Genomic DNA, 26,500 nt, shown 5'->3' with positions numbered 1-26,500 from the left:
TAGAGACGGGGTTTCACCATGTTGACCAGGATGGTCTCGATCTCTTGACCTCGTGATCCACCCGCCTCGGCCTCCCAAAGTGCTGGGATTACAGGCTTGAGCCACCGCGCCCGGCCCGGCTTTTTCAATTTTTTATCTCCAGTGTCAAACCAGTGGTCTTTGAGGAAGGTTACTATAATGGGCAATATTTTGAATGTCTTACATTTAAATACTCCCTCACCTCATTTTGGAATATACATAAAGTTTCATTAATTTGGCTTCATTGAGACCCTATGGTAGTTCAGTTTATAGCCCCCTAATAGACCTTCTTGCTTCGAGCTTCCTTTTCCATTGCAAAATGTTTTGCAATCGATCTAGTCTAACTCTGGCTTCATGTCTTTCCTCTCTTTTCTTCCTCCTATCCCCGTGTTCCCAACACTAAACTTCCTGTAGTTTTTCTAATTTGATATGTCCTTCACACCATTCCTTTACCTTTGTATGTGCTGCTGGGATGACTTCTCTTTCTGGTAAACTCCCACTCATTCCCCAGGACCCAGTTTAAATGTTATTTTTAAGCCTTCCCTGCCTACTCCCCCCGCCATTCACCCCCACCCGCTTCATACACACGTTCTTCCCAGTCTCCTCTCTACTTTGCTCCTCTTGCCTGCCACACACATACACAAAATTAGGACTCCATTATGTCTGCCATAATGCCACTTTAGATTATATTGTAATTTTCTGTATACTTGTGCCTCTCCTTTATTAAACAGTGAACTCCAGGCCAGGCATGGTGGCACACCTGTAATCCCAACACTTTGGGAGGCTGAGGTGGGAGGATCACTTGAGCCCGGGAGTTTAAGACCAGCCTGGGCACATAGGCACATAGGGAGACTTCTCTCTTAAAAAAAAAAAAAAAAAATTAGCTGGATATGGTGGTGCATGCCTGTTGTCCCAGCTGCTCAGGAAACTAAGGCAGGAAGATCCACTTGAGTTTAGGAGTTTGAGACTGCAATGAGCTATAATCAAGCCACTGCACTCCAGCCTGGACAGCAGAGCTGAGAGCCAGTATTTTTAGAAAATGAACTTCGTTAAGGCAAGGACTTTATTAGCCTTGTCATTTCCACATGTGTAAGGCCTGGGACATGTGTGAAACATAGTAGGCATTTAACATTATGAATCAGTGAAGCATTCGGTGTATTAATTATAAGCTATCCTTTTCAGATTCATTACTTGTTCTCTTCTTGTACTGTTTAGTTGAAAAATTGCCAGTTTTAAATAAATCTGTATTTTAAAATTTTTGCAGCTCAGACTCTTTTTTTAGTAGTTTAGATTAGCTCAACCTTTGCAAATCCAAAATAGTTTTTTCTCAGCTGATTTGTCTCCTTGAGTCAACATAGCTAACACAGGCAGAATATCCATTTTGTCAGAAAGGAAATACAGATTCAGAGAAATCAAATGACTTGAGTACATTTCCCAAAGTAGGACCGCAGCTTAGATTTGCTATCCCCAGCCAAGTGCTCATTTCTTAAAAGAATAAGAAGGGTAGGAAACTAAATGTTGATACTTTTTGTCTGAAGAATTGTAGTGAATGTCAGTAGCAAACCCCAGAAACATGGTAGTTTGGGGTAATAGAAGCTGAAGTGGTCATTGAATAAGTAGGTCCTACCCTATTGGGCATCTCTGGGGCATTTAAGCAATGGAGTATCTAGCATAGACTGGACCTTTTCCAGGTTCCATCAGTGTTGTGATCAGGGAGTCCTAGCAAGAATATCCTAAATGGAAAGCGTATCTTTCCACTCCCTGTTGGAGGCAGCATAGCATAATGTTTAAGTACTTTGGTATGAGAAAGACCTGGGTCTGAGTCTCAGCTCTGCCTCCTGATGATTGTGTGGCCTGTCACTTAATTTCTCTAAACTTCCAATTTTCTCATTTGTAAAGTAGAAATTGTAGTACTTAACTGCAAGAGTTGTAAAAGGATTGAATGAAATATTGCACATAATATTCTTAGTACACAGGCTCAGGGACAAAGTAAGCGTTCTGTAAGTATAAACTATTGTTTCCCTATTTCTGTTCCCAGGAACAATATTCTAATACAGTTAAAAGATGTAATAATTATTTTAATTAGGGAATAAAGGAGATAATCAAATGCGAGGGAAATTATAGTATTCAAAGTGAGCTTAAAGGGTTGATTTAGAAAGAGCAAGCATAGCATTCTCTTATCCCTGACTTGTTACAATATAATTCATTACAATATCCCTGATGTTGCAATATATTATCAAAGTTGTCTTCATAGATATAGTTTACTGAGAAATCCTGTCATTTCCCCTCCCAATTTGGGGGATTTAATGTGTGATATTCACTGTCTTGTCAGTATGGTTTTCCAAGAGTGGCATTATCTTTACCAGCATGTAATTCCACTTTAGTAATTCCTGATTGTTAGTTGGTTTTCAACTAAGCCTTTTAGGGAGTTTTATGTCATTTGTAGTCAGTTATTAAAACAGTATAGGCTTCAGGGTTCTTTCAACAGCTAGTGGTGGTGCTGTCACTAAGCATTGTGGTTCATGTGGCTGTCAAAAGACAAAATTACAACACACTTAAAGATCTTAATTGGCTTTTATTTGCAGCTCTAGAATCGGGCAACACCTCATTCTATAAAATAGAACAAGTGTTCCGATGAGATGAGCAGAGGAGTTTGGCTTTATAAACAGAAAAGCGGGCTAAGGAAAGCAAAGACAAGGAACAAAAAGTGGATTGGTCATTTCAAAGTTACTTTCTTGTGAAGGGAAAAGCAGTGCAGACTTCCTTATCATGCTGACTGAAACTGGCCTGTTTGTGGACTTGGCCATTCTTTATCTCCTGATTTTGCAGAACATCAGATAAAGAGCTTCATCTTGGCTTGGTAGTGTGGAACTTCATCATGAGTTTGGTTTGGCCTGTTGAGCCTAGTTCAGGAGTTCAGTCCAAAGAGGGCCCCCTGTAAATTTTGTTTAATACTGCTCTTGTTATTCCTAGTCCTCATTGTTTTCTGTGGCTATAGCTTGTGAACTATAAAACTTGGTTTTAAGGTGAAAAGAGTTGTTTTATGATGGTACAATTAAAAAATAGGTAGAACAAAGTAGTTCTTGGTACTATGAATGAAAGAAACATGCATTTTTGTTGATAGCATTATCCAAGGACCATGGTGTGAGCCCTGTCTGGCATAGGAGTCTAAAATAAAATTGTAGATTAGATATTGTATACTTGTTTGGGAGTTCTTCACCCCATTCTTTTGTAGTTTATAATGGTTCTGCCATTTGCAGCATGTTTTCTAGATTATTTTCTAGTTTTTTCCCTTGTATATAAAGCTCTTTTTCTTGTCTAAAAATTCTTAACTGAGAATTGCTTTTAACCGTTTTCAGACCACCACTTGGAAACTATATTCAGGCTGAGATTAAGCACTTCATGGTGATTATGATGATTTTGAATGGCATTCACATTGCTAATATAATTGACAAAGTATGGAAGTACCACCCAAACTGAAGTGGAGAAGACACTGAGAGAGGACTTTTAGTCTAAAGGGCAGTTGGCCAGACTAAGTATAGCAGAAGGGGAAAGAAGTACCATTTCTTCCCTTTTCTGTGCAGAGGAGACAATATACCTCTCCTTGGAAAGAGATTCCCAAGTTGCCACTGCCCTCTTGTTGATTCATTTCTCCAATCATAGTTCCCCATCTAATGTCAGAAAGATCTCCAGATTGTCTTTCTACCTTTTTTCCCTTCTTTATAGTAACACCATTTCTATTTCCTTGGTGTTGACTATATCTCTCTGTAAGGATTTAGGAGAAAATAATCTGATTAATTAATACAAAAAAAGGCTATAGATTATATTAGATATTGTGTCTTTCCTTGGGAATTCTTCACCGCATTCTTTTGTGGTTTAAAACGGTTCTGCCCATTTCCTACATGTTTTCTGGATTATTTTCTGGTATCTTCCTTTTATATAAAGCCTGAGTTGGTGCTTTAGCAGTCCCAGTATTTGCATTTTCAAAGGAAAACTTGTTTAAATAAATCCCCCACCTCCAATTGACAGCTCTTCAAATTCTGTGTCAAAAAATTAGGATAAGGCAAGCTTGTCTTGACTCCTTAAATCTTCCTTCTACCTGATTAGCTCCCTGAAGTTATTTATTCTTCTGTATTTCTGAACTCATGGATTTTTCCATGAGTTCTGTGTGCACGTGTGTTAGGGTTTTTGGGATGTGTGGGGATTGACAGTAATGTTGGTGATTGTGTTTTTACAACTCTCACTGAAAACTCCCCAGCCCTACCCTAATCTGAGCAAGTCTATTAGACAGAAAAAAAAAAAAAAAATTCCAGGTCTCATTTTCTCCATACCTCAGCCAAGATGGAAGTTTATGGAACTCTTAAATAGCGGTGAATAAACAAACATTTGACATACCACACTAAAAATTTACTAACCCCTAAAATAAGACATTGATCTGAGAATTCTTGTTTTTGCGGAAGAAACATCACATGCCATCCAAATATAAATGTTTTGGACTGCCCAATGAAAACAGATACTAGGAGGCAAATTACAATCAGAATGGTTTAAAGATATAATCTTGAATGATCTTTAACTTTTCAAGTAATTACAAAAAGATTTCACCAGCTTTAAAGTAAAATATTTATGTCCTTTATTCTAAACTAAAACAGGTTTTGTCCCAAAGATAAAGTATACATGACCATGTGATTTCCCCAGTCCCGTAGGGGAAACTCACAAAACGGGCTATAATTACACAATGTAATATTCTTTTTCGTATGTAGAGAGCAAGTTATTGGTAATAGAAACTTGCCAATTAAGGTAATATTATATGTGTTGAACTCTCACCTGAATGTTTGCCGGGTCTAGTCAAGTGTTTAGATGTGAGTTTTCTTTATTCACAAGACCATTTAATAATACATGAACTCCTGCTGAAGTTGTTATATTTTTTAATCTTAATACACACCAGTGTATTCCAGAGATACTTGAAAACTACTTACTCCAAGATACTACATTTCTCTCTGAATCATAGCCAACCTATAATTAGAAAGTGGTACAAAGTAAGTTAACAGATTCAGTAAGTCCTAAACCTGAATTAGTATTCTTCACAATTACGTATAATAGAACTAGGTATTTCCTATAAGGCCTGTCATTATATAATTTGTAATTTAGACCATTATCAACTTTAAGAGTTGTAAGTTGTGACTGTACTGCGTGCTAGTACATTCAAAAGCTATGAACAGATATTACTGACCAAGTCTTACATAGAAAATATTTTCAGGTTTTTTTAAAATAGAAGGATTATATCTTGTGTCTGCTTAATTGAAAAGCTAAGGAGCAATGTAAGGTACGCTTCATTATTTAGCTTTATATTATCTTCAGTTCTGTCAGAAGCCATTCTAGACAAAATAGAGACTTCTGATTTAAAATGAAATTAAAGACTACCCTCATTTGAATACGAACTCAAAAGTTAGCAACATAGCAGTAGAAAATCTGTGCCAGACCTCTGAGTTTCTTTTATTTCTGTGATCTTTCATGTGATAGTAATCTGGTTGGGATTTTTAAAATACGTAATTATTATTTTAAAACACTCGAATTATGTGAGTACTGCATAATAACATTTGATGTCGTTACGTATACTATTAATTGCTTAATATGGAAAAAGGGGAATAAACTATACTGTAGCAGAAAGCAGTTTTATTTCTTCATCTGAAGCATGAAATTTGTAATGTATTTATTTAGCTTTAAGTCATATGAACATTGTTAGGTATTATTTTGGGGCCTAGATTTCTTAATACATGGTGTTTTTATTCACTTCCATTTTTGTAAAGCAGGTATGTTTTGTTTTTAGCAAAGCAGCCTTTAACTATACACATCTGCTTTTCTTTAAACTTGTGTGATTCACTTTTCTCCCATATCTAGTTGTATATGCCAGCCTTCTCTCATGAAAACAACTTATGAGAAGTGTTTTATTACCTAACTCTGCTATACCAAATGCCAATCCTTATTCTTGGTTATCTGTCTGTGAGGGTTGTAGATGTTAACAGGTCATCTTATTTGTTTATTAAAAAAAATTAATTTTCTGCATGTTCTGGAAGATTCTATCCAGTGGAAATCAATACAAGATACACTAAACAGGAGGCCCTGCTTCATGTGATATTGGAAGTTTTAGGACAATGGAATCCAGCTATTGCTTCTTAGTAACATAAAATAGGATTATTTGCCTTTGCTCTTTTGTTTTTTAAACTCTCCTTACCTTCCCCCCACTTTCTTCCTCACGAAAAGAATCTTACAGCTGCTTTCCAAGAGTTTAGAAAACAACCTCCCCCCTCCCCTTGGAGGGAATATGTCAGGTCTAGGGCTTGGCAGGGTGTTCAAACATTGACATAATTAGTTTAACACAGTTCACGTGTTAACTAGAAAACTAAGGAACATTTCTTACCAAGCCATGACAATGTACTACCTTAACTCAATAATAAAAATTGCCCTAGTGACAGTGTCTCTCTGCTGAATGGCTTTTCTTACACCATCTGGTTGTCATTGTAGTTTTTTGTTGTTGTTGCTTTCATTTGAAATATGCTGATGATCTTGTTTTTATTCCGTAGCATTGAACAGATGGGTTGATTATTCTTTTCAGATATTAATAAGGCAGCGGAAAGAAGAAATATGAATACGGCTCCATCAAGACCCAGCCCCACACGAAGGTAAAGTACCCTGAAGCCGTGAGTTACCTTGGGAGAGTTGGGCTCTGGGGAGTTAAGCCCAGCTTCGTACACCAAAAGTCTTTTCTTCCCCCCAACAAGTGAAACGCTCAAGCAAACAATAAGAACATGAACCTTGTGTGAAGGGCCTTGCTGCTTTTTTTAAACATACGTCAGGAGATACAGAGGAAGCTTTGTGTTTTCGGTGGCAAATCCAGCAAGTTCAGCTTGCAACATGAGTTGCAGGCAATTGGAAGAGGATAAACCTCTGTCTGTCCCCAGCTCACGTGTCAATGGGAGCCTCCAGAGCAGAAGGAGTGCCCCAGAGTCGTTGGTGTATGCCATGCTGCACTGCAGTGGGCAGCAGAGATTCGACTCTTCATTCCAAATGGCTGCCGGTCCAGATGTTAACCCAGGTTTACGGAAAGTGCTGCTTGAGAGATTGCTGCTGTGCCTGTGCTGCAGATCCCCGGTTTGCTCACATACTTGGGTTACCTGTTTGAGGGGAAATAAAAAGGGCAAAACACTCCACCTCTCGAAAGTCTCCCTTTTTCTTAGCTTTCACGGAAATCAAGGGTGTTTTCCCAATATATTCTTCCTTCCAATGTATACAAAAGAAATAATCCTGGTGTGTTCCCTCAAGATACACATTAAATTGGTCCCTTCTCTCAAAGAAGAGCTTTATTAGTGTTACCATTTACACCAAAAATAAGGATATTGTATTCAAATGTTCTAACCCCATAACAGCACACAAGTGGATGTAGTTTTGTGTAAAGGGCAGAGAGATATATATTTCATACAAATGATATATTTCATATCTAGTGTCTCTTCAAGGCCCAAGTGGATTAATGGATTTTGCCTTGCCTCTAAGTAAAAATGGATTTTTCCTTGCCTCTAAGCCAGTTTTCCCCAGAAGCATACCTAAATGACATACCACAGTGAACTGCATTTCCTACAGTGAACTGGACAGTACTGCATATAGTGAATCCTCGTCTGGCAGCTCCACTTGGGAACCCAATTAACTGAGCATTACGCATAACAGAGCTGTCCTGCTTTTGGACAAAAACACCTATATTTTGTTACCGACTTATAGGAAAGAATGGCCACTATATGTTTCATGTATGTGCTCCTACTTGGATGTGAAGCTGTAGCTACGGGAAATAGATTACGCATGTCCACTCTGCAGAGTTTAAGCAGACCCTAAGGGCAAGGTAATGCTGCTGATTTCATTCATTTGGATTCTTTGTCCAGTCTGCCTGTGCAGCGGAGTTGAATCCAATACCTAGCTACAGCTGTACCACAGCAGTCATGTGTGGATTCCCTGGCCATTGGTTGGTTTCACTGCAGAAGTGGGCGTGTAAATAGGTATTCTGTGTGTTCTCTCTAAGGAATGCCTGCAGCTTGCAGATAAATTCTCTGTTGATTGATTTGTGTATATGTGTGAGTATCCTGAAGAACATAAACAAATTCTGCAGAACTTCAGCAGTTCCGTATAATGTCTGCCTTCATTAGCCTTCATCTAACTGTGCCACAGATCTTGGGCAGTTGTATCAGTATTGCTCCTTATTGCCCTAGTACAGAATAGAATATAGGTGGATAAGAGCTGCACCTAACGATCAGAAATACAGGGTTCCCATTGGAAGCTTTAGTTGCCACGTGGATTGAAAGGGAGATATGGCGTGTATCCAGTTTCCAAAGAGTGCTAACGTGTGTTTCCTGGTGACTTACCAGGAGTGTGGAATTTGTAACTGTAAAAGACTCGGACCCCACTAGTAAAATCCTCCCCGTCTCTGTTGTCTCCATGATACATGGCGATCTTTGGTGATCTCTGGGTAATGTCTGTGTTTCCACGGGCAAAAAAATAAAAATAAGCCACATTGCAGAATAGAGAGTAGATCCTGTTTCTGTTATGGATTGAGAAGGGTATTTTATATCATCCTGTTAATGATACTTTACCAAATGTTTTTAACATTTCCGGCTGATTGTAGATATTCAACAAACATAGCAGTGTTGGAGAATGACCAATGTCGCTGGTTGGGAACCCAGTAATAGCCATTGCCAGAGCATTAAATTAAAAATATTAATTTCACCCCAATCTAGAAATAGTTTTATGCTTTTGTTTTCTTTTTTTAATAATAGTCCCCACACAAACAAACATACAGACAGCATTGGAAAGGGCCTTTTAAAATGAGCTTCTAGCCAGGTGTGGCTCACACCTGTGATCCCAACACTTTGGGAGGCTGAGGTGGGCAGATCACTTGAGCTCAGGAGTTCCAGACCAGCCTGGGCCAAATGGTGAAACCCCATCTCTACAAAAAATAGCCAGGTGTGGTGGCTCTTGCCTGTAGTCCCAGCACTGGGGAGGCTGAAGTGGGAGAATCGCTTGAGTGCAGGAGGTTGAGGCTGCAGTGAACTGTGATTGCACCACTGCACTTCAGCCTGGGCAGCAGAGTGAAAGATCCAGTCTAAAAAAATAACATGAGCTCCTTACCAAATATGTAAATTTACAGATCACCTTTATATGCCTTTTAAAGTATCACCTTCATGAGAAATAAATTTTAAAATGAGGTCATTTGGTGGTATGGATAGGGCAGTGACTTCCTGCTTTATTTATAATCAACAGGAGGGACAGCTAGGCTAATTCAGATTCCATTAACAAATTCCATTCCGTCTTCCCTTTGGTGATAGGTCCCAAGCTGGGTTCCTCAGCATGTTATTTTAACATGATGAAGCTCCATACAGTCATGTTTATTTGCTTCAGGGAAGAAGGATGGTCACAATTAGTAACTCCATCTAAAATCTGAGCTAAGAATCCTAGTTTTTTAATCTTAAAAAAAGACAAATTTACCATTGTATTCAAAATCCCAGTTTTTTACCTTAAAAAAAAAGATGTTTAATATTGTATTTTAAATAGAGCACCAACATTTTAATCGTTGTTCTGATCATACTTTATCTCTTAAGATATACCAGTAGGGCAGACATAAATTGCAAAGAGTAGCCAAGACAGGCGAGTAATTAACCTGGAAGGGGCAAATCATTTAACTGATGGTGAACACTGGGTAACTCCTTTGGATGCATGCTTCCAGTCAAAACCTTGAGATAATTCCAACTGTATCAGTATTTGACAACAAACTGCCTTCATTTGGCAGCCCTAATCATTTTGTGTTTGATGCAGCCGTAGGGGATGCATCATTCACAGAGGCAAAAAACACTACCTATGGCAAATATTTCCTTAAGTTAGACCTCTACATTTTTAGCACTTCCTGTATTTAATAAGAATATTGGTATAAGCACACTGGCAAGACCTTTATAACACCTTATTTTGCTGGACTTACCTAGGTATCTTTGGGAGTTTTCACAGGATTATCACCTCTTCAAATGTTTCAGTAAACCACAGTTCTGCTGGCTTTGCTCTCTGTTCAGTAATGTGCCTTGCTAATGATTCCAGCTGTCAGTGTATAATTCTGACAATATTGGCCCAGCCAAGCACAGAGTGCTGCATGAGGAATTTCTGCTCTGGATCACATTTCAGCCTGAATTCTTATCATTTAACTCTTGATGATGGTCACTTCATTGGACTCCTGTGAGTACCTCGCGTAGTTACCATGCAAGTTGTCAAGCATCGATACTAAGCATTAGTCCTTCAAAAACAGGATCATGATTCTGGTTGTACCTGAGATGTCTCAGTTACCATCTTCAGCTCAACACCTTGACAGTCCAGATCTTGTAGCATATCCTTATGCAGACGTGGCCTCTAGGTACTAGAAGTAAGACTGTATTTCTAAACGACTTAAAGAAGGACAAACAGAATTAACTTGTCTACATCCAAAGCCCTGCAGAGGATTTTCCCCCAAATATTTGTGAAAGTTGTTAAACATAGTATCTCTTTGGTGAAAGTCATTGGGTATTGGCTTATCAGAATTAACCTGGCTGTAGACAAGTTTTTCATGTGACCTGAAATGCTTTCTGCTTATCCACAGGGCCTTAATGCCTTTGATTACTGTTTGCTCCTTGCGTGTGAGACAGCCCTAGCTCTAGGTGGGCCGCAGAAAGATTCCAGGTTGCAGTTACCTCTGCACTAACACTTGAAGAAGTCGTCAGTTCTCAGCAACTGCCACCTCTACCAACAAGAAAGTTCTGTTTGTGCTGAAGAAAGTCATCAGTGCTTGCTGAGGAAAAGCATGGGCATGTATAAAATTTGGGTCTGTGAGGTGTGATATCTCATTGCACCCCATATCCCACCTGCATCTAACAGCAATATTCTGCACAAGTCTATTGTCTCCATTTCTAACAACAGCGTGAAGCCCTAATGGTTGGGGATCAACATCACACAGCAGCCAGCCATTTAGATGATGATATTTGTGGACAGTATATCTGTGACAGAAGTTTGAAGAGCTAATGAAGCATTTTTCGGGGTCAGGAAAAGGCTGGCTCTCCCAAGGAAGACATTCCAGTCAACAGAAAGGAAGAAAGGAGATGCTAACATTTGCAGAAAAGAAAGAAAAAGACAGGGGTCTTCCTCCCTGAGCGCCTGTAGAACCAAAGCTGAAGAAAACCATCCTGGATGTGAAGTTTCAGTCTCTGGCCAAAGAGAGGCTCAAAATCCATCAGCGTTTTCCAAGATGATCATCTGTCAGTTCTTATTCTGTAGGCTGTCAAACGCCTAGTGCTCTGCACACCCCTTTAGCCCTCAGGAAGAGACGCATTCTACCAGAAGCACATCACTTGCCACCAGAGCCATTGTTTTCCCCTTCACCCCTTTTGCCCTTAACTCTCAAATGTTTCCCAGAGATGTGACTATATTCCTCTCAAGGCAAAGAGTATTTGCCTTTTTCCCCCCTGCTGAATATATGAGGAATTTACAGCAGAATTTTAGTTGTGTTTGCCACCTGCCTTCACTTTGTGGACTCCAGTGCTGAAATCTAACCACTGATCAATTTCTTTTTATCCTCCAGTGATGTGGTATACCTGAGGGTATGCTGCATTTGGTTCCTTTAGTAAAACACCTCTGGTGCTGTGGGATGATATTGTGAACCTCATTATGCTCTAGAAACCTGATTCTAACCCACTTATTATCTGAGGTCCAGCATCTCCCACAGGAGGCTTGGTCGTCTTGCACTTTGAATCCTGCACACTACTGCCCTTTTGTTAGCTGTGGTCTTGTTTTGAAAAAACATGTTGGTGCCAGCAGCAGGAGCCCTTTTGTTCTGAGGAGTTCTTTGTTTGGGTCCTAAACCAACCCTAAAGGTTTTTTTGTTTTGTTTTCATCTCCAGAAGAACAGCAGTCTACCATAGTGTTTATCTTTTGGAGAAAGGAAAAAGGCTTAGCCTTTCCTTTTGAGAAAATTATTATACTCTCTGTTCCTACTTCCACCATGCCTTTGGTTCTTTTCCCTTTTGTGAGTGTCACCTCTTCTACGTTTTTACCCTGAAAGCACTTGAGAGAGAATTAGTAGTTTTGTTGCACATGGACTTCAGATTATTTGAGGGAAAGGGAGGGGCTTGCCTTCTCAGACTGGAAGATTAAACCCAGATTGTGCAAATCTAGGGTTTTAGTCAACTTGCAGGGATGGACCCTGACAGGTAAGTAAGGTTTTTCAATGGAGTCAAAAGAATGAGGACCAAACATAGCACTTACAATACTCCTAAGGTGGTAAATAACATGCTATGACATGTTCTTATTTGTATCCGCACCCTCATTTACACCAGCCCAAGGCTTTGTGTGTGGTCTGTGGTCTGTCAGGATCATGATATTTCAGCCCTGATTGCCAAGAACACTTGAAATTGGATTCCACCTCTAATGACTACTTCTAACTGCTCCCCGAGGCAGGTTTATCTGCCGATCATTAATCCAAAAATACCTCGCAGTTGTCCTTTCTCTTTGGATCTTGAATGTTTGCCCACATTACACACTACATCAGATGTTGCATGTTAAGAGGATTATATGATATAATAAGGAAAGGTGAAGTAAGAATCTTGGTTAGTCTTCACTTTAGTAAGAAAAATTATGCTTAGCTAACCTCATTTAAATTCCCTGGTCTACAATATGTTTGCTCCCACAAGCCAGGAATGCTGGTTAACCTTAAAATATATAACAAGTATTTTTCCTGGAAGCAAAAAAAAAAAAAAAAATTTTGGCATTTAAATTGTTTTTGCTGTGCCCATTTCCACAAGCTGATGACATGTTGAATACCTAATATGTATAACTATGGTAGATGACAAAAGTATAAACAGAACATGTTGCCTGCTCTTGAGAGGCTTACAGTTTAATAGAATAATTCAATTCATTAAATATTTACTGAACTCATACGCTGTATCCTAGAGCTACGAAGCCTTCAAGAGAACTTCTTATTTGGTAGGAAAGCCATGTAAAAATAATTACAGAACAGTGTGGTAACTGCAGTTATAGAGGTTTGTACTGGAGCAAGATTCATTCAACATATATATAGACCATCTGTCATATAACACATTGTTCTATATAGTGGGTTTGTAGTGCAGAATCAAAGTGAGATAGTTTTTGTCCTTGTGACGCTTGTAGTCTAGTAGGGCAGACAGACATTAAATAAATATGTAATGTCAATTTGTGATAAATGACAAAAGTAAAAGTGCTGTGAGAGAATTTTAGGGGCAGAAGGTAAGCTTATATTGAATCTAACAGAATCAGGGAGTAGGGGATATTTATATGTTGAGACCTGGAAAATGAATATAGATCTCTTCCTGCTGCTCACGTAAGGGGATTAGGAAAGACGTTGGCTAGTTATAGCTGAAAGGCTAGTGTGGCAAAGAGTGGTGAACTAGGGAGAAGTTGAGACAGGGTTGGAGAAGACAGGAGCCAAGATTATGCAGGACCTTCATGGCATTGGTAGAGGTTTTAGATTGAATTCTAAGTACTTTGGAAGACTGGCGCAGTGGCACACACCTGTAGTTCAGCTTCTTGGGAGACTGAGGCAGTAGGATCACTGGAGCCCAAGAGTTCAATGCTGTAGTGTTCGTGATCCCACTTGTGAATAGCCGCTGCACTCCAGCCTGGGCAGCGTAGTGAGACCTCACCCCTATAAAAAAAATACATACCGTGGGAAACCAGTGGAGGGTTTTACATACGTAAGAGACCACTGTGGAGTCATCTTTCAGGAGAAAGGAGAGACAAAAACAGAGACGAGACTGCTTTAGAATGCTCATGCTGTGGTTTAAGGGTAAAACAATTATGAGTTGGCCTTCAGTAGTACCAAAGAAGATAAAGGAAAGTGGGCAGAACTGAGAAAGAATGAAGAAAATTTGGAAATATGGTTGGGAGGATGAGGCTTTAAGAGAAAGACGATACCCAGTTTCCTGGCTTGTGCAACGAGTAGGTGGATGTGCCACTTAGAGAGATGGGAAGGGTGGGAGGGGGAGCATGTTTGTTGGGGAAGGGGAAGATCAAGAGTTCAGAGCAGGTTTTACGGAGAAGGTAATCCTTAAAGTGGGTCAGACATAAGACGTTGTAAAAAGGTAAATGCCAGATCAAGATGAGTAATACAGATAGAAGGTGCCCTGTGCTAAGCAGAAGAGATCAGCAGTTAGGAAGGGTAGGGAAGGTTTCTTGGAAGACATGGGACATAAGATTGCCTGTGTGGATTGGATGGTACTTGGATTAGTGCAAGAAAAATATTCCAAGTATAGAAATCATGTAAATAAAAATATTGAGATAGATTATGTCTTGTGAGTTAATGCATAAGAATGAAGTAGACTTGAGAGGGTTGAATTAGAAATGAGATAGAGAAATAGGAGTCAGATTTATTAGGCTTTCTAACATAGAAGTTGTCATTTTAGAATAGTTAATCTGGTATTTATGTGTTGAATTAATTGAAATCAAGTAGATTGGTTTTTAATTTTGTGTTTTATGTGTTGGTGTCAGAATAGAAATAAGGACTTGGATTGGACTTACAAATCCAATGGGAATAGAAAAAAAATGAACAGGGACACAAGTAACTTTATTGGGTTGGGGGAGGAAAAAGCATAGTTAATATTCAAGAACTTAAAACTTGATAACTGGGAAGATGATTTTGTCAGAAGTAAAAAAGCGGGGAATGGGGGGGCCGATAGGGGTTGGAATCAAAAGTTTTTAATTTTAAATATGTTAAAGAGGAATTTCCAGTGGGGTGAAATGTCTCATGAGGAACATTGAATCAGAGCAGACAAAGCATATCTGTGACTTCACTGTTCAGGTTTCCTTTTTTAAAAAACCGTCTTGAGCAAAAAGGAATCAGGTTCTGCATAAGCCCTCAGATTGAGACATACCACTTCTCAATAGCTCTGACAAAACAGAGAAACTGATTGTTCTTGACCCTTTATTCTGTGTATCTTGTAGTACTTTTTTTCCCTTAATTTTATTATCCTGCCAACATAACGTTAAGTGAATTTTCCATACTTTAAAGATAATTCTTTTGATCACTTTTATGAGATTGTGCTTTTTGTTCTTTTTTTCTTCATGAGTCTTGCCTCCTTGCTCTGTCCCTCCAACTTTCTACCCCTTGTAAAGTCTCTTTCAAGCAAGTCTGGTGGAAAGACACTTTCACTTTGAAAGTCTGATGAATACTGTTATCCAGTCAAAAACTTTGGCTTTTGGTCGTGCATTCTTTTGATGTCCTGATCTTTTGAGATTGTGAAACCTCTAGACTATTTGCTGACCAGATGGATGACTGTCCTCAAATGTTTATGTTCTGTTTGGCTGCCCTGTTTTAGAGAAAAATGATGGGAGGGTGGAGACTTTCTCCTATAAAGAGCTGATGCATTGGCTACTTTCAATTTCTTTGTCTTAGCATCTTCTTGCTACCTCCCACAGGGATCCTTATGGCTTTGGAGACAGTCGAGATTCAAGGCGTGATCGATCCCCAATTCGGGGAAGTCCAAGGAGAGAGCCCAGGGATGGCAGAAATGGCCGGGACGCCCGGGACAGCAGAGACATTCGAGACCCCCGAGACTTACGGGACCACAGACATAGTAGAGACTTGCGGGATCACAGAGACAGCAGGAGTATGCGTGATGTTCGGGACATGAGGGATCTTAGAGACTTTCGTGATCTAAGAGACTCTAGGGATTTTCGAGATCAGCGAGACCCCATGTACGACAGATACAGAGACATGAGAGACTCCCGAGATCCTGTGTACAGGTACATATGTAGCTACTCTGCTTGTTTTTTTCTAAGTTCTTTTTATGTATGTTCTACTAAACCAGTGGAAAGCTCTGTAAGAGCAGTAATTGTATCAGCCTTGTATTTCTAGTGTCTGTCGAGTGGTAGATGTGCTGCTGCTCAATAAATTTAGCTGAATGTATGAATGATTTTAAAAATTTTTAACAGAAAATAACTAGTGTTGACAAGGTATGGAGAAATTGAAACCCTCAGAAACTGCAGGTAAGAATGCAAATTGGTATAGCCACTATGGAAAACAGTTTGGGAGTTCCTTAAAAAGTTAAACATAGAATTAACTAAATGATCTATCAGTTCCATTCCTGAGTATATACTCAAAAGAATTGAAAAGAGGGACTCAGATAGTTTTACATGAATACGCGTAGCGGTACTATTCACAATAACCAAAAGGTAAAAGCAATCCAGATGTCTGTCAGCAAATTAATAGATTATTAATAGATTTTTTTTTTTTTTTTGAGACAAGGTCTTATTTGTTTCCCAGTCTGGAGTGCAGTGGCATGATCACAGCTCACTGCAGCCTTGACCTTCCAGGCTTGAGTAATCCTCCCTCCTCAGTCTCCCAGATAGCTGGGACTATAGGCGTATGCCACCGTACCTGGCTAATTTTTTTATATAGAGGTGGAGTCTCACTATGTTGCCCAGGCTGGTCTTGAACTCTTGAGCTAAGCGCTGAGACTACAGGTGTAAGCCACTGCACCCAATGTGGATTTTTTTTTAAGTGGCATATTTATACAATGTGCTATCATTCAGCCATGAAAAGGAATAAAGTTCTGATCTATGTTACAGCATGAGGGACGTTGAAAACATTATGCTAAGTGAAATAAGCCAGACACAAAAGACAAATATTGTATGAATTCACTTACATGAATTCATATTATATTGTATGATTTCACTTATATGAAATATCAAGAATAGGCAAATTTATAGAGACAGAAAGTAGATTAAAGATTACCAATGGCTGGGTAGAGGGGAGTTATTTGACGAATACAGAATTTCTGTTTGAAGTGATGAAAAATTTTAGAAATAGATAATGGTGATGGTTGCACAACATTGTGAATACAGTGCCACTGAATTGTATACTTAAAAATTGTGAGGCCAGGCGCATTGACTCATGCCTGTAATCCCAGCACTTTGGGAGGCTGAGGTGGGTGGATTGCCTGAACTCAGGAGTTCAAGACCAGCCTAGGCAACATAGTGAAACCCCATCTCTAGTAATAATAATAACAATAATAATAATAAATAAAAATTGTTAAAATGGCAAATTATTGTTATATACATTTTAGTATTTTTTTTTTTTTTTAATAGTCTCGTTCTGTCACCAGGCTGAAGTGCCGTGGTATGATCTTGACTCACTGCAACCTCCACCCCCCAGGTTCAAGCAATTCTCCTGCCTCAGTGTCCCGAGTAGCCGGGACTACAGGTGCCCGCCACCATGCCCAGCTAATTTTTGCATTTTTAGTAGAGTTAGGGTTTCACCATGTTGGCCAGGATGGTCTTGATCTCCTGACCTTGTGATCCACCCACCTCAGCCTCCCAAAGTGCTGTGATTACAGGCGTGAGACCCTGCACCCAACTGACATTTTAGTATAATTTTTAAAAGGTACAGGGGAGATTCATGTAATGTTTCCTCAAAACCAACATCAATAATTCCTGCCAGTTATTTTGCATTTACTATATGCAAGGACTATGCTAAGTGCTTTCTGTATATCATCTCTGTTCATCCCTTTGCATCATTTCGTGAGACAGGTTAACTCTGTCACAGCCACCGAGCTGATATGCAGTGAGTCCCAGATATAAACCTCGTTTGTCTAATCCAAAAGAATTCTCTGGATGATTTTTTCAGGATACGGCAGAGTTTTATCTTTATGAAAATTTCCTTAACTTTTCAGGAGAGAAGGCTCTTATGACCGATACCTGCGAATGGATGACTATTGCAGGAGAAAGGATGACTCTTATTTTGACCGTTACAGAGATAGCTTTGATGGACGAGGCCCTCCAGGCCCAGAAAGTCAGTCTCGTGCAAAAGGTAAAGTAGCAGAAACATTCTATTCCTATTGTTGATAGAACACTTTACAAAAAAGAGAGGGAACTGGTATTAACCAGTACCCCATCTGAAAAGGGGCTAGTGACTTGGCCAAGCAGTGTATAAAAAGAAGAAATACAAATAGCCTGTTAATGGGTAAAGAGCATTTGGCTTGAAAATGATTGTGTGTGTGTGTGTGTGTGTGTGTGTGTGTGTGTGTGTGTGTGTGTGTGTGTGTGAGAGAGACAGATAGACAGACAGACAGACAGACAGTTTTGCTCTTGTTGCCCAGGCTGCAGTGCAGTGATGTGATCTCAGCTCACTGCAGCCTTTCTACCTCCCAGGTTCAAGCGATTCTCCTACCTCAGCCTCCCGAGTAGCTGGGGTTACAGGCATGCGCCACCATGCCCTGATAATTTTGTATTTTTAGTAGAGACGGGGTTTTTCCATGTTTATCAGGCTGGCCTCGAACTCCTGACCTCAGGTGATCTGCCCTCTTCAGCCTCCCAAAGTGCTGGGATTACAGACATGAGCCACCACGCCTAGCCTGAAAATGATTTTTAAGATGCAGATTAGTACCATCATCTGGTTTAGTCATCCAAAAAGAAGAAATAAATATGAAATTCCAGCAATAAGAAATGAACAAAATGCTGGTCACTGTGGCCACAACTGTAATCCTAGCACTTTAGAAGGCCAAGGCGGGTGGATCGCTTGAGCCCAGGAGTTCAAGACCAGCCTGGGCAACATGGTAAAACCCCATCTCTACCAAAAAAAATACAAAAATTATCCAAGTGCGGTGGTGCACCCCTGTAGTACCCAGCTACTTGGTGGACTGAGGTAGGAGGATTGCTGGAGCCTAGGATGTTGAAGTAGCAGTGAGCCATGATTGTACCACTGCACTCCAGCCTGGGCAACAGAGTGAGACTCTGTTTCAAAAAAAAAAAAAAAAAAAAGGAGAAATGAACAAAATATTGGCGCTGAAGACATAAGTCCTTGCTTTTTTGCCCATTTAATAGATAACTGTGGCTGACTGACTATGCAGAATAGGTGTTCGGTTTTTATAACTTATCTAACAGCATCTCTTTTTTAGATGAAGACAAAAATGTCTTTTTAAAGCCTGGTTTTTCTTAATACAAAGGTTCTTAAATTATTTCATACCTGGCCAAGTTGAAATCTTTGAGAACCTCATTTTTTATTTGTTATAAAACTTTACTACTTGGTTTTTTGTTGTTACTGTTTTTCAAAAAAAGATCAGCAATAATGCAGATTAGAATAATAATGATTACTGTTCTTGTCTGTCAAGTTGACAAGACTTAAAAAGAATGACAGCGTACTCAGTGTTGACTAAAGTGTGGAGAAATAGGCACTAGATGATCTACCTCTATGGAGGTGTAAATTAGTAACAGCCTTCCCATAGGGCACTTGCAGTGAGTATCAGACACAGTATTAAAATGGCGATGTCCTTTAATCCAACCATTACATTTTGGTTAATTTATTATAATAAAAAATATTAATACTAGCTATTTTTAGGAGATAGACCAGGGGATTGATTCAGAGTATTATGACCTTTGCCTATAAGCAGCGCAGGATTTTCAATGAGGCCTGTGACTTGTCTTTATAGAAGGATCCAGTCCTTATTTCAGTTTACCCTCGTGGTGTCTTGCAGAGCGTTTGAAACGTGAGGAGCGGCATAGAGAAGAGCTTTATCGTCAATATTTTGAGGAAATTCAGAGACGCTTTGATGCCGAAAGGCCTGTTGATTGTTCCGTGATTGTGGTCAACAAACAGACAAAGTAAGAACCTTAAACGTTTCTCCCCAGTAAGGAGAAGAGTCAGAGAAATTCAGGCTCCTATGTAGCACCTCTATCCACTGAATTTGAGCTGTGTATTCTTGCATTACTGTGCTGTGTTAGCCAGAGTTCTTTCAGTTACAGGTGACAGAAAACTCAATTCAAACAGGTGTAAGCCCAAAAGGGACATTTTTTATTTAAGCAAAAAGTAACTGGGAAGTTGAGGCATGGCCACATCCAGGGTCAAACCGTGTCATCAAGACTTAGTCTCTGTGTCAGTCTCTAAGTACCACTTTCCTGAGATTTGCCTTTGTTCTCAGGCAGGTTTTGTGCTTGAAGAAAGGCAGAATGGCACTGGCTCTAAACATGTGTCTTCTTAGCTTAGCAAGCCAAGTGGAAAGAGAGCTGCTCTTTCCCATAACGTTCTGGAATTCTTCTTAGGTTGACCTGACTCACTTTCCCATCCTTAAGCCTGTCACTTTGACAGGGGTGCTGAATGTTCTGATTGGCCAGGGCTGTCATGTTCCCATCCCAAGAGCTAGAGGTGGGATTAGCCCTGTGGAACCATGCAGAATGAGAGTGGAAGAGAGTATAGATGCTGGTTAAGCAAAGCAGTAGATAACTCCTTCATGGGACAACCCGAATGTCCAGTACTTTGGGAGACACATCTCTGCATTTGTCAGCCAAGAACCAAGTCTTTATGAAGTGCCATGGCCATGCAGAACTGTTAGATGACCATGTTACCAAGCTAGGGCTCACAGCATTGTTTCACTGCATCCCTGTTTTACGTTTTCTCCTTGAAGAGGCAGAGCAGAGAAGCAGAAGGGAGTATAGCAGCTTGCAGGCTTGGCAGTAGCTATATTCCCTTTCCCCAGGTAGTGCTAAGTAAATAACTTCATGTATTTTCTAGCAGTTTGGGGTTAAAGAGCTAATTTCAAGGCAGTGACTAGGGAAATAGGTGTTGAGACACCAAGTAATAGTCAGAGTTCACAGGTTCTTGGCTGTCTTGTTCAGCAGTAGATGCTGCTTTTAGCTCTAGGAGCTTTTTGTGGACACATGATAATGGCTATCGTTTTCTGAGCACCTACTTTGTGTACTACCCTATGCTAAGCACCTTACATAAATTATTTTTAATTTTCACAGTAATCACATAAAATTTATTCATTCAGCAAATCTTTTATATGTGTGGCAGATGCCGGGTACTGGGGCTATGTAGTCTCATTCCACTGGTGGAGCTTACACCCTAATGGAGCAGGTGACAGAAGCATACAGCTGATGAGTCCTATGAGAAAAGAATATCAGAGATCTAATTTAGATTGGAGGGAAGGTCAAAGAAATGACATGAACTGAGCCATGTTATTCCTGTTTTATTAGTAAAGAAACTGATGTTTGTAAGAGGTAAATGGACTTGACTAAAAGTTCAGAACTTTGCAAGTAGATGCTAAGGGCTGGGATCCAAAACCATGTTTCTAGCATTTAAGCCCATGATGTTCCCACTGTATTATGCAGCCTACCCAAAAAGAGATAAGTGCCACAAGTCTTAGGGAGCTGGATGTTGTTAAGGAAGGACCACTGAGCTAGAGAATCAATAGAAGGACCTGGGTATCATACTGTGCTACTGGCAACTTCTGATGTGACCTCAAGCAAGTCACAACCATTCTGAGCCAGGGTATATAGAGAGAATTGATCTAGATCCTTAGATCCTAAAGATGGTATTGGGGTGGACTACAGTTTGAGTTCTTAGTAGGGATACACACAGCTGGCATGAGACACAACAATGCAGATTTGGAGTTGGTCACTCACCTGGATCTTGTTTGTTTTTACAGAGACTATGCTGAGTCTGTGGGGCGGAAGGTGCGAGACCTGGGCATGGTAGTGGACTTGATCTTCCTCAACACAGAGGTGTCATTGTCACAAGCCTTGGAGGATGTTAGCAGGGGAGGTTCTCCTTTTGCTATTGTTATCACCCAGCAACACCAGATTCACCGCTCCTGCACAGTCAACATCATGTTTGGAACCCCACAAGGTACAGAGGCCCAAGTGGTCAAAATACCAGAGGTAGTGACTAGTCCATTGTTAGTCCTTTATGCCTTACTCAGAAGAACCAGGTTTTGGGCAAATGACTCTTATATCCCAGTTCATATATGGTAGGGCCCCTCTCAGTACCATGGAAGAGTCCTGCATAGTCATTTATCTGATAGTCTCTCAGTGGATACAGTTCTGGGCCTACTATCTGTTACATTATACTTAGCCTTCGGTATATTCAGTGGTGTACTGACAAATATTTAACAACAAGTTCTGGGACGGGGGGAGGGCGTTTATACCATTTGCTGATCTCCATGGTGTAAATACTCCCACCATGTTTCAGTTCAAGTCACCAACATGAAGTCACTGAAGGGAGAGTTGGAAAGAAATGTACACAGTTGGCTCTTGCCACTGAGATCTGGCTCCAGCACACCTCTGGCATTTCTCCACTGAATGCGACAAAATCCTTGCTTTTGCCCAGCTTTCTAATGGAGGACAGATAATATAACAGGCATTTAGGAGAAGTAACCAGAAGGGCTATGAGAAGTTACCAGAGGGACTAAGAGGCCCTGACCCTGTAGAGGCCCAGGACCAGTTCTCGAAGTCCTTCTTAGAAGTAGCTTTTCAAGCACTGAGCCCAGAGGATTGAGACTCAGCCAGCTGATACAGCACAGACTTACCCTTTTCCTACTACACTCAAGATCTCTGTTGGCCTCACTCCTTATCCCCATAACCATGCAGTTACATAATGATCTCCAGTGGATCATTGTGTCTGTCTGAGGAATAGTCCCCAAGATGTGTGAGGACAAAAGTTCTGAGGAGTCCTCTCACTACCCGGTAAACCATATTGCCCATGGGTGAGGAGAGGTTATTTAGGGTCACAATTTGATCTTAATCCATGACTTTTGAACTGATGAATTGAAAAACAGTAGGCCAGCTCTGTCCTGAGGAGCACAGTGGAGAGCCCAGCTTTCCAGAGGGGGCTTGTTGGCCTCCTGCTGCTGGTCTAGAGGCTGCTGGGCCTGCCTCCCGTGGCTGTTCCCCACATGGCCTGTTTGAATCTGCAGGAGGCTGTCATGTTTCTTTGGTTTTTACTACTACAAGTCTGTGATCTAGGAATTCCCCCAAAGAACCAGCTATATGCAAAGGTGCATGTTCCCACCAAAGGTATCCATTCACTTCCCTTCCTGCCCTTCATCTATCCACCCACACCACCCTACTCTCAATCTCAAGCCTTTCTGTCGCCAAAGTGATTTTGTTGCTGGTGTGAGGTTAGGAAAGACTTGACAGAGGCAGCAGGTGGGCACTTAAATATGTCATGAAAGAAAATAACTCATGTCACTTCCTCCTACAGAGCATCGCAACATGCCCCAGGCAGATGCCATGGTGCTGGTGGCCAGAAATTATGAGCGTTACAAGAATGAGTGCCGGGAGAAGGAACGTGAGGAAATTGCCAGACAGGCAGCCAAGATGGCCGATGAAGCCATCCTGCAGGAAAGAGAGAGAGGAGGCCCTGAGGAGGGAGTGCGTGGGGGCCACCCTCCAGCCATCCAGAGCCTCATCAACCTGCTGGCAGACAACAGGTACCTCACTGCCGAAGAGACTGACAAGATCATCAACTACCTGCGAGAGCGGAAGGAGCGGCTGATGAGGAGCAGCACCGACTCTCTGCCTGGTGAGCTACGTGGCAGGGCCGAGGTGAAGTTCTGACTCTGCATTTCTCTAATCCCCAGGCTCTGTTGGGAGGGTGTCAGGCCCAGGGCTCTTTGGAGTGGGTAAGGGAAATAAGTCCATCCCTTGGGTTCTCCCGTGGGCCATCCATGCTGATACAATGTTAATAATAACTTTTTATTATTTGGGTACTGAATGCTGATCCCTGTAGTTAATGTGGTGGATTGACTAGTATTGCTGAATCCCTGGTAGCCAGGATGGATGCCCTTTTGTTTTTTAGCAGTTCTCTAGGAGAACTAACCTATTGTTTTCGGTAAACAGCACATACCATAATGTAGCCCCTTTGGGAAATTGATGTTATTGTCAATTGATGTTAGTGTACTGTATGATTGATGTGACTCAGTGATTGTTGTTCTTCCTTTGGCTGCTAGACCTCCTGCCCTTGGGGGTGCTTTGAACCAGATACCTCCCTCTTCTGTCTTCCAGGCCCGATTTCCCGCCAACCACTCGGGGCGGCCTCGGGTGCCTCGCTGAAGACACAGCCAAGCTCCCAACCGCTCCAGAGCGGCCAAGTGCTCCCCTCTGCTACACCTACTCCATCTGCACCCCCCACCTCCCAGCAAGAGCTTCAGGCCAAAATCCTCAGCCTCTTCAATAGTGGTACAGTGGCGGCCAATAGCAGCTCTACATCTCCCTCAGTTGCTGCCGGAAACACCCCGAACCAGAATTTTTCCACAGCAGCAAACAGCCAGCCTCAGCAAAGATCACAGGCCTCTGGCAATCAGCCTCCAAGCATTTTGGGACAGGGAGGATCTGCTCAGAACATGGGCCCTAGACCTGGGGCTCCTTCCCAAGGGCTTTTTGGCCAACCTTCCAGTCGCCTGGCACCTGCTAGCAACATGGCTAGCCAGAGGCCTGTGTCTTCCACAGGTATCAACTTTGACAATCCAAGTGTACAGAAGGCTCTGGATACCCTGATCCAGAGTGGCCCTGCTCTCTCCCACCTGGTTAGCCAGACCACAGCACAGATGGGGCAGCCACAGGCCCCCTTGGGATCTTACCAGAGGCATTACTGAGGCTAAATCTTTCAACTGTCCCCAGTCTCCTCATTCCCTGGCCGCCTCCCACTTACCGCGTTCTAAATAGAGTTGTTTGGAGGATATTGGCATTCTCCAGGTCTACATCGAGTGTCATCAGTTTCTACCACCTGCTCTCTCTCCTGCCCAAGGCTGTGTTGCTTATTCCTTACCAAGTTTATGCTGCATTTGGGGCTGTATTCTGTTTTGTTTTTTGGATTTTTGTAGAAAATAAGTATCTCCGGAGTCACTTGGGCAGTACGGGTGTCTGGGCTTATATCTGATGGGGTTTCTCCAGTCCTCCTGTCTACTGGATTTGGAGCCAGGCCCAGCTGGCCACGTTTGGAATGGCATTTGTCATGTCAGTAGCCACCACCTTTGTTCATTGTGAACCTACCAAGGCTTTCAAGCTTCAAACACGTCGACCAGAGCTCAAACTCCTGCCTGCAACTCTTGCCTAGAGTTAAAGAAAAGTCGACTGGCCTTGGCAGGCACAGTGTCATCATACCCCAATACCACATGTTTGGGATCTGCTTGAGGATTCATAAATCAGCTACTCTGGATTGTTGAAGAATGGCCATGGCAGCCACAGAAGAATTTTTCTGTCTGAGCCAAGGTTGTTTTTTTGTTTTTTTCTCTTTTATTTTTTTGTTTTCATTTCATTGGAAGATCTCCAATGGACTAAACAGCTCCAGTCAGCAGCAGTTTAATACAAACTGTGAATCTGGGCCCCACCACTCTTCCCCTTTACCAGTTCTGTCAGCATCCCCCTCCAGTGGCACTTCCGTGGAGTCAATTCTGAGACTCTGGCCATGAACACTCATTTCTTCAGACTTGTTTTGAGCTTTTGGCTCAAAACCCCAGGCTCTTATTTTTGTCTAGACTCTTGTTCTGTTTCCTGAGCAGTAGGAGGTAGGGACCACTTTGATGTCAGACTTCTGGTAGCTGGACATGTTCTTGAGATAGGTGGCTGTTCATGACTTTTGTACCAGAGTGAAACTGTTAGAGGGAGGGCTTCTGGCTGTAGTTCTAAGTGGAGCCCCAGGAAGCTGCCCTCTCCCCAGGGATTGTGCTCAGTAGATCCCTGTGGATCCCAGTCTCAAGATCCTCTAGCAGGGGAGAGGGAGAGCAGTGACTTCAGCCGAGTCCCTGACAGTGGCAGAAAAAACAATGGTTTCAAAATTCAAGGTCCCCAAATGGCAGCATTTTATGTTCTGACCTGTTTGTGTTATATAGTGTTTTTCCCCCCCCCCTCTTTGGAACTCTTGTGTTGTTAATAAAATGAAATGATTACTTTTTGATTAAAATGAAAAAAGTAAAAGCTGTGTTCATCTTTCTTGGGTGTGAATATCCTCTTTGCAGGACACTCTCCCCAAGTCAGAGGTGAGGGACTCCTGTGTCGAGGACTCTGGTCTGCCCCATCTTGTCCTCAGCATGTGATCCGGCCTCAAACCTCTTTGAACCCTGCCTTCTCTGCCTAGGTGGCTCACCTAGTTAGAGGCTTTAATAACAGTTCAGCACAAAAGCCTATTGGCTAATTATAGTGCTGTGTTCAACATCCTGCTTCTGGCAGACATTCTTTGTGTCAGTAGCCTTGTCCTCTTATTCTAGAAAAGGAAAACCGGAATGTGAGGGGGTCATTTGTGGTTGGTGGCCACTGGTAGAGAGGCACTTCCTGTTTTCATTTTGTCTCAGTTGCCACCTTCTGTTCAACCCATTGTGCAGGGAGTTGGCAAAATCCATAGAACCTGAAGGAGCCTTGAAGAACATTTAATAACTTGGGGTGGGTGTGGTGAAGTGGGTGGCACAGGCCTCCAATGGGTTAGGCACCAATGTGCCGAGAGCACAGCCTGAACAGTGTTAAGTGCTCACTGCCTCATGGGGAATATCACTGCAGCCTGACACCTACACTTAGAAAGTGCTCACTACCTCCTAGAAGATGCCAGTGCAGCCTGACACCTACTAAGTGCCTACCAGTCTTAGGAGATGATGTTAGTGCTGCTCTCCAAGCCAGGGCCCCAAAGCTATCGTTA

At 41.5% G+C, this 26,500-nt stretch overlaps 1 protein-coding gene across 6 annotated transcripts in view; it reads left to right on the top strand.

Moving 5' to 3' along the window:
* NCOA5 (nuclear receptor coactivator 5) overlaps window positions 1-25,788 on the top strand; it is a 30,033-nt gene extending 4,245 nt beyond the window's left edge. Inside the window, exons 1-8 of one of the 6 annotated variants that reach the window (XM_037743012.1) lie at window positions 6,662-6,698; window positions 10,035-10,278; window positions 15,517-15,843; window positions 17,772-17,908; window positions 19,572-19,698; window positions 21,522-21,721; window positions 23,075-23,418; window positions 23,878-25,788. In XM_037743012.1, coding sequence (XP_037598940.1) covers window positions 10,121-10,278; window positions 15,517-15,843; window positions 17,772-17,908; window positions 19,572-19,698; window positions 21,522-21,721; window positions 23,075-23,418; window positions 23,878-23,925 — 1,341 coding nt within the window. In that variant the 5' untranslated portion in view covers window positions 6,662-6,698; window positions 10,035-10,120 and the 3' untranslated portion in view covers window positions 23,926-25,788. Of the gene's footprint in view, window positions 1-6,631; window positions 6,699-10,034; window positions 10,279-10,662; window positions 12,279-15,516; window positions 15,844-17,771; window positions 17,909-19,571; window positions 19,699-21,521; window positions 21,722-23,074; window positions 23,419-23,877 lie in introns of those variants that run through there. The other 5 variants (XM_017541278.2, XM_037743013.1, XM_037743010.1 and 2 more) reach the window with 5 other exon arrangements.
* Window positions 25,789-26,500: the final 712 nt, after the last annotated feature.

This window comes from Cebus imitator, unplaced genomic scaffold, assembly GCF_001604975.1.
Source record: "Cebus imitator isolate Cc_AM_T3 unplaced genomic scaffold, Cebus_imitator-1.0 Scaffold132, whole genome shotgun sequence".
Classification (NCBI taxonomy): domain Eukaryota; kingdom Metazoa; phylum Chordata; class Mammalia; order Primates; family Cebidae; genus Cebus; species Cebus imitator.
Note: the sequence above shows the minus strand (reverse complement) of the source record. Positions and strands in the feature narration are given on the sequence as shown.